Here is a 14456-nt window from a genome sequence, read left to right as displayed (position 1 = left end):
GCTTAGCATGCATGCATGCATGCAATATTGTGGCAAACAGCAGTGAAATCTCTTTAAGAGGAGCCGGCTTCCTCTCATGTCTAGCATCCTGCCATTTGGGCTTGGGGCAGGGCTGCTAACACCTTCCACCCTGATGGCCCCCATCACAGAGGGTAACCTCGAGCTCCTGTTCAACCTGACCCTTCTGCTCTGAGTCTGCAGAAGCAGTGGAGTGTGGGGCTAGAGCAAGAGGGGCAAGAAGGAAAAAGAGAATCAGGCAGGCCCTTCTGTAGTTTGTAGAATACCTCAAGGATTCAAAATGGATCCTTGATGATTAATGCAGAAAAAGTGACAATACATGACGGGAACGCAGAAGATACACATTGAACTAATATTCAAATACATGTGAAAGTTGACATTCTCAGCTCATGTGGATTCAAAAATAGAATGGAGAGAAGTTGATACAGAAGCCATTGGTGTGCCTCTCAAGTGAGGCAAGAGAACGGAAACCCATAGCCGCTAATGATAGTCTGTATTTGAGAGTGGGCTATATTGCTGTGAAGGTCTTCTTGGGTTTTGACATCTATAATTATATGACCATGAGTTAAAGTCTGCAGAATTTAATTATGAAGCATAAAAGCTAACTGAACTGAACTGATAAGCATTCTTGTTTCTTTGTGTGCTTAATGATTGTATCAGTCAGAATCCCTTGAGCCACAAGATAGAAAATTCAGCTAGAGGTATGTGAAACAATAGGAAAGATAAGGTAAGAAGGTAAGAAGTTCTAGAGTTGGCTAATTCAGTGACTTAAAGACCCAGAGTCTTTCTTCTTTCTGCTCTGCTGTCTTTAATTTATCTGTTTGTCCTCTTGGTTACAAAAGAGCTGCTACAGCTCCTAGAATCCTGTTTCCATACAACCCTTCAAGCCAGAGTATCCAAAGACTGGAAGAGACATCCTGTTCTTGTGTCTGTTAAGAAGAAGTAGAAAACTTTCTCAGAAGCCCCTGGCAGATTTGCCTTCATGTTTCAATGGCTAGAATCATGACAAGTGCCCATTTCTAAGCAGTCACTGGCAGAAATAATGTCATGACCATGGCTGACTTAGACTGATCGAGATTCACCCCTGGGTTAAGGAGGTCACTGCTTCCCTAGAGCACCACACCTCTTGATAACCAAACAAAATGAGGGCTTATTTAGCAAGGAAGAATCAATTCTGGAGGATAAGTGAGTGTCTCCCTCGACAAGAAAATGGTTCAGTTGCACTGTTTCTCCTTATAGGCTCTGCCAACATAAATGACCGAAGCATGCTGGGAAAGCGAGACAGTGAAATGGCTGTCATTGTGCAGGACACGGAGACAGTCCCTTCGGTAATGGATGGAAAAGAGTACCAAGCTGGTCGATTTGCCCAAGGACTTCGGCTTCAATGCTTTCGGTGGGTCTCTGAAGCTGGGTGTCCCTCTGCGGTAGGCACTGCGACCCAGCCCAGCCTCTTAACTCTCAGCACACCTGCCATCTCCAGGTTCTTCTTTTTTCAAAACAGTGTCCCCAGAACGCAGGATGGGGTGCAAAATGGCTTTGTGTGGGGCACAAACATTTCCTATTTTAATAGCTTTTATTATTTTTGTGTGTAAAAAAAAAAAAAACTAGCATTTTAAATCTATTAATAGATTTAGGACCAAGTCAAGCCACCTAGTGTCTAATTTAAGTTTTTTATAGTAAGTCCACTTTTAGAAATTGAAATGGTTCTGGTGATACAAGGCTATGATTTTTAAAATCACTAAAGGAGGATGCTAGAGATTACTGCTGTTAAATTTAAATGCAGAAACTTCAGTTCTCAGATTTGAGATGACTCCAGACATAGAAGATTCCTGATCTTCTACAGGAAGATGTGAGTTTTAAACAAATCTGTGGTCCAGCGGAGAGAGCATTGGGCTGAGAACCAAGGATTGTGTGGCCCTAAATGAGTCCTTCATTCAATTAAATGTCACTCAGAACTTTCCTAGGCATGGCTCTAACCGGACCCATCCCAGCCCCTGTATTCCAGTGTCGATGGACAGAGTGATCCTTCGAGAACCTAACTCAGATCCTGTCACTTCCCTGTTCCCTCCACAATGGCTTCTTTATTTTTTTCCGAATGGCTTCTTATCTCCTCTCCCTCCTCCCCCGTCACTACAGACACACTGAGCTCCCACCGTCTATGGAACACCCCAGCCACCCTCCCCCCGTAAGCTTTTTCAGGAAGTCCACAATTGTATGATTCTAGAATCTGCCTGCAATGAAGAAGACCCCGGTTTCATCCCTGGGTCAGGAAGATCCCCTGGAGAAGGAAATGGCAACCCACTCCAGTATTCTTGCCCTGGAGAATCCCATGGACAGAAGAGTCTGGTGGGCTACAGTCCACAGGGTCACACGGAGTTGGACAGGACTGAGTGACGGAAGCACACACAGAGAACTATATTGGCCAGGCTGGGATTTCAGTGTGGTCTCTGCAGTGAGATCGAGACAAGTGCCCCCAGTTAAAGGTGGTACTTTAAGCTTTCTGGTGAAAGGTTGCAGGGCTGTTGCTGTCACCTTTCCCATGTTAACAGTCGCTTCTGGAAAATGACTCACTGGCAGACAAGCACACCACCAGCCCTTACCTCCTGCAAACGCTGGAGGCCCTTCCCTCCTACCCACTCCAGACTCCAGCTTTTGAGAACCAAGCTTCAGTTCACTCTGCTCCCTCTGCCTCAGGAACTCAGCAAATTCATCCCTCAGAATATGTCAGACCTCTCTTTTTATTCACGTTTGTTACTAATTGTTTTGCCAGTAAGATTTTTTTTTCTGATTATTGATATTTCAACTAGCTTCTAATGTTAATTTGTTTTGTTTAGAGGGGAGAGTTTAAAATCAGCACCCTGTTAATCAACCCATTGATTGCCTTCTGCAGGTTATATAGGGAAACAAATATTTCCTCCTGTAAACTAGAGATAAATGTCATACCTTTTCAGTTCCATGAGAACTTAAGTATTCTCTTTAAAGGTGTGGGCTTCTTTATAAATTTCTAAATGTATAATAATTATAGAGGCAGAGAGCTCTGATTTCAACATATTTTCATTAGAGAAAATTTGGCAAACACAGAAAAGCAATAAGAAAATTAAGTTTTATCTGTAATCCCACCATCCAGGGCTAATAATTTTAACATGGTGTGTATATCATTCCACTTTTTTCTATACATAAATATCACTGTGTTGTATTTCTTTTTTAAAACATAATTGGGTTCTTGTAGTTCCACAAAGTTCTTTATTATTTAAACAATGTTGCACACACTTTTCCATGTCATTGTGTTCTATAACATTTAATAGCTACATTGTATTACATTTAATGTCTGCATTGTATCACGTCATATGAGTATGCCATAATTTCTTTAAGGAGAACCTCAGTAACACACAGATTTATCACTGATTTACACAAGTGGGTGTGGTTGTACATAGCATCTTGCTCACCTTCTTAATTGTTTCCTTAACTAAATCCTAACCTTGGAATTTCTAGCAAAAGGAAGTGTGTAGTTTCCTTTGCCCTCTGACATCATATTGTATCTCTAACAATGTTTTAGAGGGCTTTTTCCTCCCATCTTTTCTGAATTGTTATTTTATTTAATCTTTGCTGATTTGTTGGGTTTCAAAATGAATTCCCTTTTTTTTTTTAATGTGCAATTTGAGAGTTTAGAAATGTATCCATTACCCATTTGTACTTGTTGTTTTGTAAACTGTCTAGACTATTCATGTCCTTTGTCCATTTTGTTGGGATGTTTCACTTTCTTTTAATGACTTATAAGTAACTTAAGTATACAAGAGGCTAATTTCTTTCTCCCATTTGTTGCAAATCTGACTTGCCAATTGCTTTTCAATCATGTTTATAGCATTTGGGGGAAACTTCAATTCTTATTAATCAAATCTATCAGTTTTTTCTTTTTTCTCCCCATTTTAATTAATATGCTTAGCATAGCTTCCCCAACCCAAGACAAAATATTTCCTATTTCCTTATATTTTATCTTCTAGTGCTTGTTTAATATTAGTTTTTATTTTTTGATATTTATTTACTTATTTTTAATATTTATTTACTCATTTATTATTCTTTGGCTGCACTGGGTCTCAGTTGCACACGGGTCTTCAGCTGTGGCCTGTGAACTCTTACTTATGGCATGTGGGATTCAGTTCCCTCGCCAGGGATTGAACCTAGGTCCCCTGCCGTGGGAGTGTGGAGTCTCAGCCACTGGACCACCATAGAAGTCCCTGATATTATATTTTACATTCAGCATCTGCAAATTATTTTAATGTTAGAAAGGAAGTAGGGACTCTAACTCTTTTTGCTGGAGAAACCAGCTGATCCAGAAGTGCATGACTGCAGTACTGTCTGCCTCTCTAGCCTGCAGTACCTGTTTGCTAAGTCACTTCAGTCGTGTCCGACTCTGTGCGACCCCAGAGACGGCAGCCCACCAGGCTCCCCTGTCCCTGGGATTCTCCAGGCAAGAACACTGGAGTGGGTTGCCATTGCCTTCTCCGCCCCTCATGGCCTGCTGCTGCTGCCAAGTCGCCTCAGTCGTGTCCAACTCTGTGCGACCCCATAGACAGCAGCCCACCAGTGCCTGTTTATGCTGTAAACATAACTGCCATACATCCTAACCTATTTGTACTCTCTACTGCTTCCTATTAAAGTTCTGCTGACTTGCATGCTAGTGTGGTATCATTTTAATTATCATAGCTGTGCACTTTAATACTACTTCCTTCCTACCATACCACTTCCCCAAATTAGTATATTTTTTCCAAAATAACCTTGGCTACACTTATTCATTCTTCCACATGAACTTTAACACTGTTTATTCAAGTTCCCTCATTCGTTTTTTGATCATGACTACAGTATGTTTATTGTTGCTGTTGTTTAGTGTCTTAGTTGTGTCTGACTCTTTTGCAACCCCATGGACTGTAGGTCACCAAGCTCCTCTGTCCATGGGATTTTCTAGGCAAGAATACTGGAGTATAGATTAATATAAAAAGAGCTGATGTCTTTATAATATTGAGCCATCCTGGTGAAGAACAAGGTATGTACTTCAGTTTCTTCAGAATTTTTATTCTTCAGTAATGCTTTAGGATTTTCATTATTGGAAGCAGGAGTACTTTTGCTTTATTGACTATGCCAAAGCCTTTGACTGTGTGGATCACAACAAACTGTGGAAAATTCTGAAAGTGATGGGAATACCAGACCACCTGACCTGCCTCTTGAGAAACCTGTATGAAGGTCAGGAAGCAACAGTTAGAACTGGACATGGAACAACAGACTGGTTCCAAATAAGAAAAAGAGTACGTCAAGGCTGTATATTGTCACCCTGCTTATTTAACTTATATGCAGAGTACATCATGAGAAATGCTAGACTGGATGAAGCACAAGCTAGAATCAAGATTGCCAGGAGAAATATCAATAACCTCAGATATGCAGATGACACCACCCTTATGGCAGAAAGCAAAGAACTAAAGAGCCTCTTGATGAAAGTGAAAGAGGAGAGTGAAAAAGTTGGCTTAAAACTCAACATTCAGAAAACTAAGATCATGGCATCTGGTCCCATCACTTCCTGGGAAATAGATGGGAAAACAGAGGAAACAATGACAGACTTTATTTTGGGGGGCTCCAAAGTCACTGTGAGTCCCTTGGACTGCAAGGAGATCCAACCAGTCCATTCTGAAGGAGATCAGCCCTGGGATTTCTTTGGAAGGAATGGTGCTAAAGCTGAAACTGCAGTACTTTGGCCACCTCATGCAAAGAGTTGACTCATTGGAAAAGACTCTGATGCTGGGAGGGATTGGGGGCAGGAGGAGAAGGGGACAGCAGAGGATGAGATGGCTGGATGGCATCACTGACTCGATGGACATGAGTCTGAGTGAACTCCGGGAGTTGGTGATGGACAGGGAGGCCTAGTGTGCTGCGACTCATGGGGTTGCAAAGAGTCGGACATGACTGAGCGACTGAACTGAACTGAAAGTCACTGCAGATGGTGACTGCAGCCATGAAATTAAATGACGCTTGCTCCTTGGAAGGAAAGTTATGACCAACCTAGACAGCATATTCAAAAGTAGAGACATTACTTTGTCAACAAAGGTCCATCTGGTCAAGGCTATGGTTTTCCAGTAGTCATGTATGGATGTGAGAATTGGACTATAAAGCAAGCTGAGCACCGAAGAACTGATGCTTTTGAACTGTGGTGTTGGAGAAGACTTTTGAGAGTCCCTTGGACAGCAAGGAGACCCAACCAGTCCATCCTAAAGGAAATCAGTCCTGAGTGTTTATTGGAAGGACTGATGTTGAAGCTGAAACTCTAGTGCTTTGGCCACTTGATGCAAAGAACTGACTCATTTGAAAAGACCCTGATGCTGGGAAACATTGAAGGCAGGAAGAGATGGGGACAACGGAGGATGAGATGGTTGGATGGCATCACCGACTCAATGGACATGAGTTTGAGTAAACTCTGGGAGATGGTGATGGACAGGGAGGCCTGGCGTGCTGCAGTCCATGGGGTCACAAAGAGTTGGACACAACTGAGCTACTGAACTGAACTGAAAGATTTTTGTTGTTGTCCTTTTGGCTTTTTGCTGACTCTATACATTTCGTGATAAGTTTGTCCCTAGGTGCTTTATTTTTCTTGGCAACTTTTAAACTGTCTTAAAGCAGCAGTTGTTCTTGAACAAGCATTTTCACTCTTCCACAATAGCAGACACAAATAATCCATTAAAAAGCACCATGAAAACCTTATGTTGATTTTAGCTCTTTTCACTGGGAAATATTCTCAAAGATAAACGTTGTGACCTAGAGTCGAGCCATTTTCCCCCTTAAAAAAATGCAACTTCAATCCATTTCCCATCTGGTTTATTTTTGAATGGAAATAGACACATTTCGATGTGGCATCAGTTCTAAATAGAATCAACCATCACAGTACTGCACTGAATATTACAACTACATGCCAAACAGTTCATTAAGTCCTAGAAAATTATCCAGACTTTACAGATGTAGCCATCACTCAACAGAAACCAGTAGCCACACAGGTAGAGGTCAGAATCAATGACAGTGGTAGACATGAGCAGTGGAAAGAACAGACAATTTTCTGTGCCTTTCCTACTGTCCCACTGATAATGTAAACAATAAACATTCAATAATTGCCATTTTTCACATCAGCACAAAATCAAATTCATTTTCTCTGAAACCTTAATCCCCAAATACCCAGGGTACTTCATATTATATTTACTGTACTTTTTAATATAAATGTTTAATAATTAAACTGACAGGCAAAATAATTTATTACTGAATATTATCTGTTATAGGCTTATATAAATACTTTTTCTACTCACAAGTTCTAAACTGATAACTTGACAGACACATTCCCTCCTCTTGTTCTCATTTAAAAGCGAAGTCACAGAAGTATTCTTTTTTGCTGTTTTCAGCTGGTTAGACCCGACCCAAATCAAAGACATTATTATAATTGGCTTATTGTTGTAACTTGCACTGTCCTTCAAATTTGACACAGTTAAATTTTGCTTTGGGTCTTAAGAAGCAGCAGCATCTGTGCAAACATCATCCTTTAGGATCTTTTTTGAAAGTTATCCCTGTATAGTCTGCATGTGTGTGTTCGTGCTCAGTTATGTCCAACTCTCTGCAACCCCATGGACTGTAGCCCACAAGGCTCCTCTGTCCATGGAATTTTCCAGGCAAGAATACTGGCGTGGGTTGCCATTTCCTCTTCCAGACGATCTCCCGACCCAGAGCCGGAACCCGTGTCTCCTGCCTCTCTTGCATTGGCAGGTGGATTCTTTACCACTGCACCACCTGGAAGACATAATTTGAAGTAGAAGTAGAATTTTGAGGTCATAAAACTCTAAGAATCATAGTGAGCCCAGGTGCCAGATTCATTTGTTTTAGATAACTTTTAAAATTTATTTATTTATTTTTTTGGCTGCACCACTTGGCTTCTGGTATCTTGGTTCCCTGACCTGGGATTGAACCCAGACCCTCGTAATGAAAGCACCAAGTCTTAACCACTGGACCACCAGGGAATTCCCTTTTAGAGAATTTTTATACGACAGAAAAAGGGCAGACTAAAACTAAAGTGAGATGCCCTTTTATCCCCATAATCTGACTGAGCTTTTTTAGGTATTGGTAATATTGGAGTTGACTGGGGAGAACACGCATGGTAAATATTATATGTGTTGGAACAGTCTTTCCTGAGATAAATTTTGCATAATGTTTGACCCAGGAATTTTAATTTTTAAATTTCTCTGAGTGAAATAATCATAGAAATTCACAAAGTAATTATATGTGATGAATAAATTATGTTCATTATAGCTTTGTTTATAATAATGGAAAACTGGAAATAACCCAAAAGGTCATAATAAAAGAGCTAGTTAATAAATTTTCACATAACTGGAAATTCTGCAGTCATTAAAAATGATGATGTAAATCTACATATTTAAATAGTAAGAGGGTAACAGCATTGTGATCTCCACCCTGTTAAATCCAATGGTTGGTTCTCATCAGAATTTAACACTGTTTTGATCCAGGCTACTCACCCTCTGGCTTTTCTGCAGCCTCACTGACTACTCCTTCTCTCCCCTACTGTTGAGGTCCTCTTCTCTGTCTCTACTCAATCACATGGCTTTATGAGTATACATATGTGGACAATTCTCAAAATTATATCTCCAGCCAAACCTTCTGTCCCAAACTCCAGATTCATTTATCCAACTGCCTACTTAGTATCACCACTTGAATATTTAATAGATGTCCCAACAGGTTCAAAGTTGAATTCCTGGTCTTCCCTCACTAACTGACTCTACCCACAGAATTCCCCATCTCAGCTAATGGCAACTACCTTCATCTAGTTGCTCAAGCCAAGGCCCTTTTAGTCATCCTGATGCCTGTTTTTGTCACACTCTATGTCCACTGCATCAGCGAAACCTGATCTCCCCACCTTCCTCTCCACTGCTCAAGCCACCATCATCTCCCACCGAGATCACTGCAGTGACTCCCAACTGGTCTCCGTGTTTCAGCCCTCACCCTGCACGGTCTATTCTCAACACAGCAGCTGTTTTTTTAATATGTCAGTCAGATTCTGCCACTCCTTGCTCCAGTGCCTGCAGTGCGTCCCAATTTCATGCAGTGTAAAAGCCAAAACCCTTCTGAGACCTGTTTCTCCACTTCTGTTTCCAGCATAGCACAAGCCTTTGTATTTATTCCGTGAACCTGCCAGGCATGTGAGCAAAGGGCTTTGGACTCAGCTTAGATTCTAGCTCTGCTAATAAGATGTCTCCAACCTTTTGTTTCCCATTTGCAAAATGGGAATCATGCACTATCAACCTCACAGGAGTGAAATAGATGTGCTTTTTAACTCTCAGGCTTTATGTAAGTACAAGAGCTCTTACCATTTTCAAATATGACCTCTGAAATTTGTCTTGCTTTGCTTGAGAATTTCTTATTATTTCTAGTCCTCTGTTTATATTTGATCAACTCAGACAATCTACTGCATGTCTTCTTTTATGCCAGGTACTCTGGGGATATGAGACTAACTAAATCATGTTCTCTCAAATAATTTATGCACCAGAACTGAGAGATGGGCCTGTTAAAAGCAAAAAGTGCATGAATATTGCAGGTGTTCTGACAAAAACAAAGCATGTGTGAAGACAGTGTGGGGGACATAGGAAGAAAGATCGACCAAGAGAAATAGGAAATGGGAGGAGGAGGAGCCATAAGAAGTTGTTTAGAGGCAACCTTGTACTGAATCCTGAAAGATGGTGGGTGGGGAAGGAAAAGACTCCCTGACTACTCCCGTCTCATGCTCTTAAAGCACACCTGATATTTACCACATTTTAACCAATTCCTTCTGAGGGTGATTCTTTATTCGGTGTTGATCTTACCCACCAAATTTAACTCCACCCAGAGAGGCTCCATGTCTTTTGTGTTCATTTCTATACCCCAGAGTTCAGCATAGTTCTTGGCCCAAGGGAGGGAAGAGGGAAGATTAGAAGGAAAAAAGGAGGGTAAGAAGGTTGGGTCTTGGTTAAGAGCACAGGTTTAGGAGTTAGGTGATCCAGGTTGGAGTCCCAGATTGACAGCTTATTAAGCTGTATGACCTTGAAAGAGTTACTTAAACTTTCTGTGCCTAGTTCCCTTTTCTGTAAAAGGAAAATAATAATAGTTGTTCCCTTTTCATTATTTTTTAATTTTTTTTAATAGTTACTTCCTCATAGGCTGTTGAGGATTTACTGAGATCATTTTTGGAAAGGGCTCAGCATATTGGCTGGCACATTCTTTGACTACCACTCCTATCTTCCAAGGTCCTCACCCTCCTAGTCCAAATTACAAGGACTCTCTTAGAATGAAATGAAGGTCTTTCTTGTCTAACAGTTAAAAGTTTCAAACATTGTAACAACTTGGGGTTTTTTGTTTGGTTTTGAAACTCAGGATTTTTTTTTTCATAAAGATACACAGTCTTTTTTTTTGTATATTTATTTATTTTTAATTGGAATATAATTGCTTTACAATATTGTGTTGGTTTCTGCCATATATCAACATGAATCAGCCATAGGTATACATATGTAGTCTCCTTCTTGAACCTCCCTCCCACCTCTCACCCCTTTCCACACCTCTAAATTGTCACAGAACACTGGTTTGTGTTCCTTGAGTCATACAGCAAATTCCCACTGGCTATCTATTTTACATACGGTAATGTGTATGTTTCCTCAATTCGTCCCACCCTACTCTCTCAACTCATCCCACGCTCTCCCTCCCCTACTGTGTCCACAATCTGTTCTCTGTGTCTTCATCTCCATAGTGAAAAGGGAAAGTGAAGTCACTCAGTCGTGTCCGACTCTTAGCGACCCCATGGACTGCAGCCTACCAGGCTCCTCTGTTCATGGGATTTTCCAGGCAAGAGTACTGGAGTGGGTTGTCATCTCCATTACTGCCCTGCAAATAAGATCATTAGTACCATCTTTTAGATTCCATATACATGTGTCAGTATACAGTATTTGTTTCTCTCTTTCTGACTTACTCCAATCTATATAATAAGCTCTAGGTTCATCTACCACATTAGAACTGACTCAAACGCATTCCTTTTTATGGCTGAATAATATTCCATTGTATATATGTACCGTTGCTTCTTTATCCCTTCATCTGTTGATGGACATCTAGGTTGCTTCCATGTCCTAGCTATTGTAAATAGTGCTGCAGTGAACATTGGGGTACATGCTGTCTTTTTCCCTCGTAGACACACACTTAGTCTTAATGGCTTCTTTTGATTTCCTTTTTTTTTTTTAAAAAATAGGCTTGTATGGTTGAGTGCCTGAATTACTGTACCATTTGAAACAGTGCCTGCAAACAAACTGCTTTTGTCTCAGTTACTCATTCAGGAGGACATTTATATTTCAGGGTTGTTCTCGGCTATCTTTCTGACCCGAGTGAAGACATTCAGGATCCAGTGAGTGATAAATTCTTCAAGGAGGTGTGGGTTTCAACAGCAGCTCGAAATGCTACAATTTATGATAAGGTGAGATTTTCATATCCTTCTCCTTTTTAAATTGAATCACATCACAAAAGTATATCATTATTTCTGCATATTATTGGTACAGAGTATTCTTAACGAGTGTAAAAACACAACATACCTCCAAATTGTAATCAAATAATTCTTTGTAGACATTAAGAAAACAGAGTCAAAAAGAGCCATGGATTATGGTTTAGAAGAGACTTGAGTGGCATTCTGGTCTCAGATTCCAGAATCCCATCATGAGCATCCTTAGCAAGTGGTTACCCAGACTTTGTACATGTCTAGAGATAAAAAGAAAAAGCTGCTGCTGCTAAGTCACTTCAGTTGTGTCCAACTCTGTGTGACCCCATAGATGTCAGCCCACCAGGCTCTCCTGCCCCTGGGATTCTCCAGGCAAGAACACTGGAGTGGGTTGCCATTTCCTTCTCCAGTGCATGAAAGTGAAAAAGTGAAAGTGAAGTCACTCAGTCGTGTCTGACTCTTAGCAACCCCAAGGACTGCAGCCCACCAGGCTCCTCCATCCACGGGATTTTCCAGACAAGAGTACTGGAGTGGGGTGCCATTGCCTTCTCCAAAAGAAAAAGCAGATGGGATCAAAAAATGAGTCAGACCTGGGTTCAGCCCAGCTCACACAGTTGCTGGTCGTATGAGTATGTGTATAGTAATTTCATGTTCTGAGCCTTCCTTTCTTTCCTCTCTTATAAATTGGAGGGAATATTCATGAGGTGGTCATGAGGATAAAAAATAATCTGTTAAATGTATTTAGTACAAGTAGATTATATCCATTCTAATGATGAAGCTTATTAATAATGAGAAACTTCCTCATTTGGACAGTTAAATGTATTTAGCACATAGTAGATTATATCCATTCTAATGATGAAGCTTATTAATAATGAGAAACTTCCTCATTTGGACAGTTGTAATTCTGGAAAGGTGTTTTAAAACCAACTTCATCTGTTAGGGAAGCCAAATGGCTCTTCTAGTACGTTCCATCCATTAGTGATGACACAGGGTGTGCAAGAGTTAAGAGTCCCCCACCCCTGGACCAGGTTATGTCATGAAGTAGCTAGCTTTCTATCACAGAAAATGTTCAAGCTGAGATCCATTGACTCTATCATATGAGTGTCCATCATAAACAGGATAAGAGGGCATTCTTCTTCTGACTTCCAGACTCCCTTCAGCATGGAAAATTCATCTATAAACACAAAAATTCATGTTTCTAATGAAACAACAACTATCTACATAGACCTATTTCATACTGAGGACTCAAGGCCATGATTAAATAGGTCGTGTGTGTGGAGTATTTTTAAAATGCAGGGCACGGCCTAGTTTGGATCCTGGATTGGGAGAAATAACAGCTCTAGAAGACATTTGGGGAATAATCAGATCTGAATATGGACCATGTATTAAATGACATGAAATTGATTTCCTGAGGCGTGAGAATGGTATTGTGGATATGTAGGCACATGTCCTCATTCTTAAGAAATGCATGCTGAGGTATTCAGGTGTGAAGTGTTATGTGAAACTTATTTTCAATTAGCAAAATACATGTATAACTGATAACTTTAAGTACAGGTACTGACATGAACATTTTTCAAAATAAAAAGTTAGAGAAAATATACAATTTTTCTTTTAGATGTGAACCTCCAGTGAAATTCAGGGATGATTATTATCCAAAAAAATTAACCTTAAAGTGGGCTATCACTCATGAATCTCCTTACCACTAGCTTGACATTATCCTGTGGTCAGTCACAGGATAATGCAGATTAGATATGCATGCGTGTGTGCTCAGTCACTCAGTCATGTCTGACTCTTGTGACCCCATGGACTGCAGCCCACCAGGATTCTCTGTTCATAGCATTCTCCAGGCAAGAATACTGAGAGTGGGTTGCCATGCCATCCTCCAGGGGATCTTCTCCACCCAGGGATTGAACCCAGGTCTCCACCATTGGCAGACCAATTCTTTACCACTGAGCCACCTGGGAAGCACCCCTCCCCCATAGATCAGATATAGGATCTATCTTTTTTTTTTTTTTTCATACTGCATGGTATATAGAACTTCTTCAGCTAGGAATTGAACCCATGCCCCCTGCATGGAAACACGGAGTCTCAACCACTGAACCACCAGGGAAGTCCTCTATGATTTTTTTTTTAATGGAAGCAAATCTAGCACTCTCTGTAGCAAATAAAAGAAACAACCCTTCAATCAGGTCTGTGATGTAACATAAAACTAATATATGTTTCATAAAACATAGGTTTTGTCTGTCAGAATGAGTATTTTCCATAAAGGGGATATGCTCTCTTTTAAACTTATCACTCAGTTTCCTATTTGCATTTTAATCAGGTGTTCCGGTGCCTTCCCAATGATGAAGTACACAATTTAATTCAGCTGAGAGACTTTATAAGCAAGCCCATATTAGCAAAGGAGGATCCCATTAGAGCTGAGGAAGAACTGAAAAAGATCCGTGGGTTCTTGGTGCAATTCCCCTTTTATTTCTTGTCTGAAGAAAACCTACTGCCTTCTGTTGGAACCAAGGAAGCCATGGTGCCCATGGAGGTTTGGACTTAAGCATTATACTTGTTTGCAGCTCAGAGACTTCCACTCTGAAGAGTACACGTCACATTCTGACTTTCTGGAGACCTAACAGACAAAGCCAGACCCACAGCACACATCCACCCCTTGGACTGCAACACTTCGGGTTGACTTGGAAGGGCTACAGTCACACTGATGTAAGAGCGATGAACATCGGCATGGCCTTATAATTCCTTGTGCCTCTCCTTGTGATAAGGGGACTGCGTTCTTAGGTAGCATATACCCAACAGCGTCAACACATATTTCAATTCCATGGTGTATATCAAAGTGCATTTTCTTTGCTAACAAGAATTTATCTGTAACTGATCTACATTGCCAAAAGTT

General features: G+C 40.7%; 1 protein-coding gene across 36 annotated transcripts in view; it reads left to right on the top strand.

The window, feature by feature from the left end:
- PLD1 (phospholipase D1) overlaps positions 1 to 14456 on the top strand; it is a 273635-nt gene that overhangs the window by 204647 nt on the left and 54532 nt on the right. For 18 of the 36 annotated variants that reach the window (XM_086394373.1, XM_086394306.1, XM_086394338.1 and 15 more), the window contains 3 exons: positions 1258 to 1411; positions 11425 to 11542; positions 13884 to 14438. In XM_086394373.1, coding sequence (XP_086250499.1) covers positions 1258 to 1411; positions 11425 to 11542; positions 13884 to 14108 — 497 coding nt within the window. In that variant the 3' untranslated portion in view covers positions 14109 to 14438. Of the gene's footprint in view, positions 1 to 1257; positions 1412 to 11424; positions 11543 to 13883; positions 14439 to 14456 lie in introns of those variants that run through there. The other 18 variants (XR_015161521.1, XR_015161559.1, XR_015161610.1 and 15 more) reach the window with 1 other exon arrangement.

The sequence above is a fragment of the Bos grunniens genome, chromosome 1 (assembly GCF_055505025.1).
Source record: "Bos grunniens cultivar Pamir isolate PY7600 chromosome 1, Bosgru_T2T1.0, whole genome shotgun sequence".
NCBI lineage: Eukaryota > Metazoa > Chordata > Mammalia > Artiodactyla > Bovidae > Bos > Bos grunniens.
The sequence above is the reverse complement of the archived record's forward strand: the minus strand, read 5'-3'. Positions and strand labels throughout refer to the sequence as shown.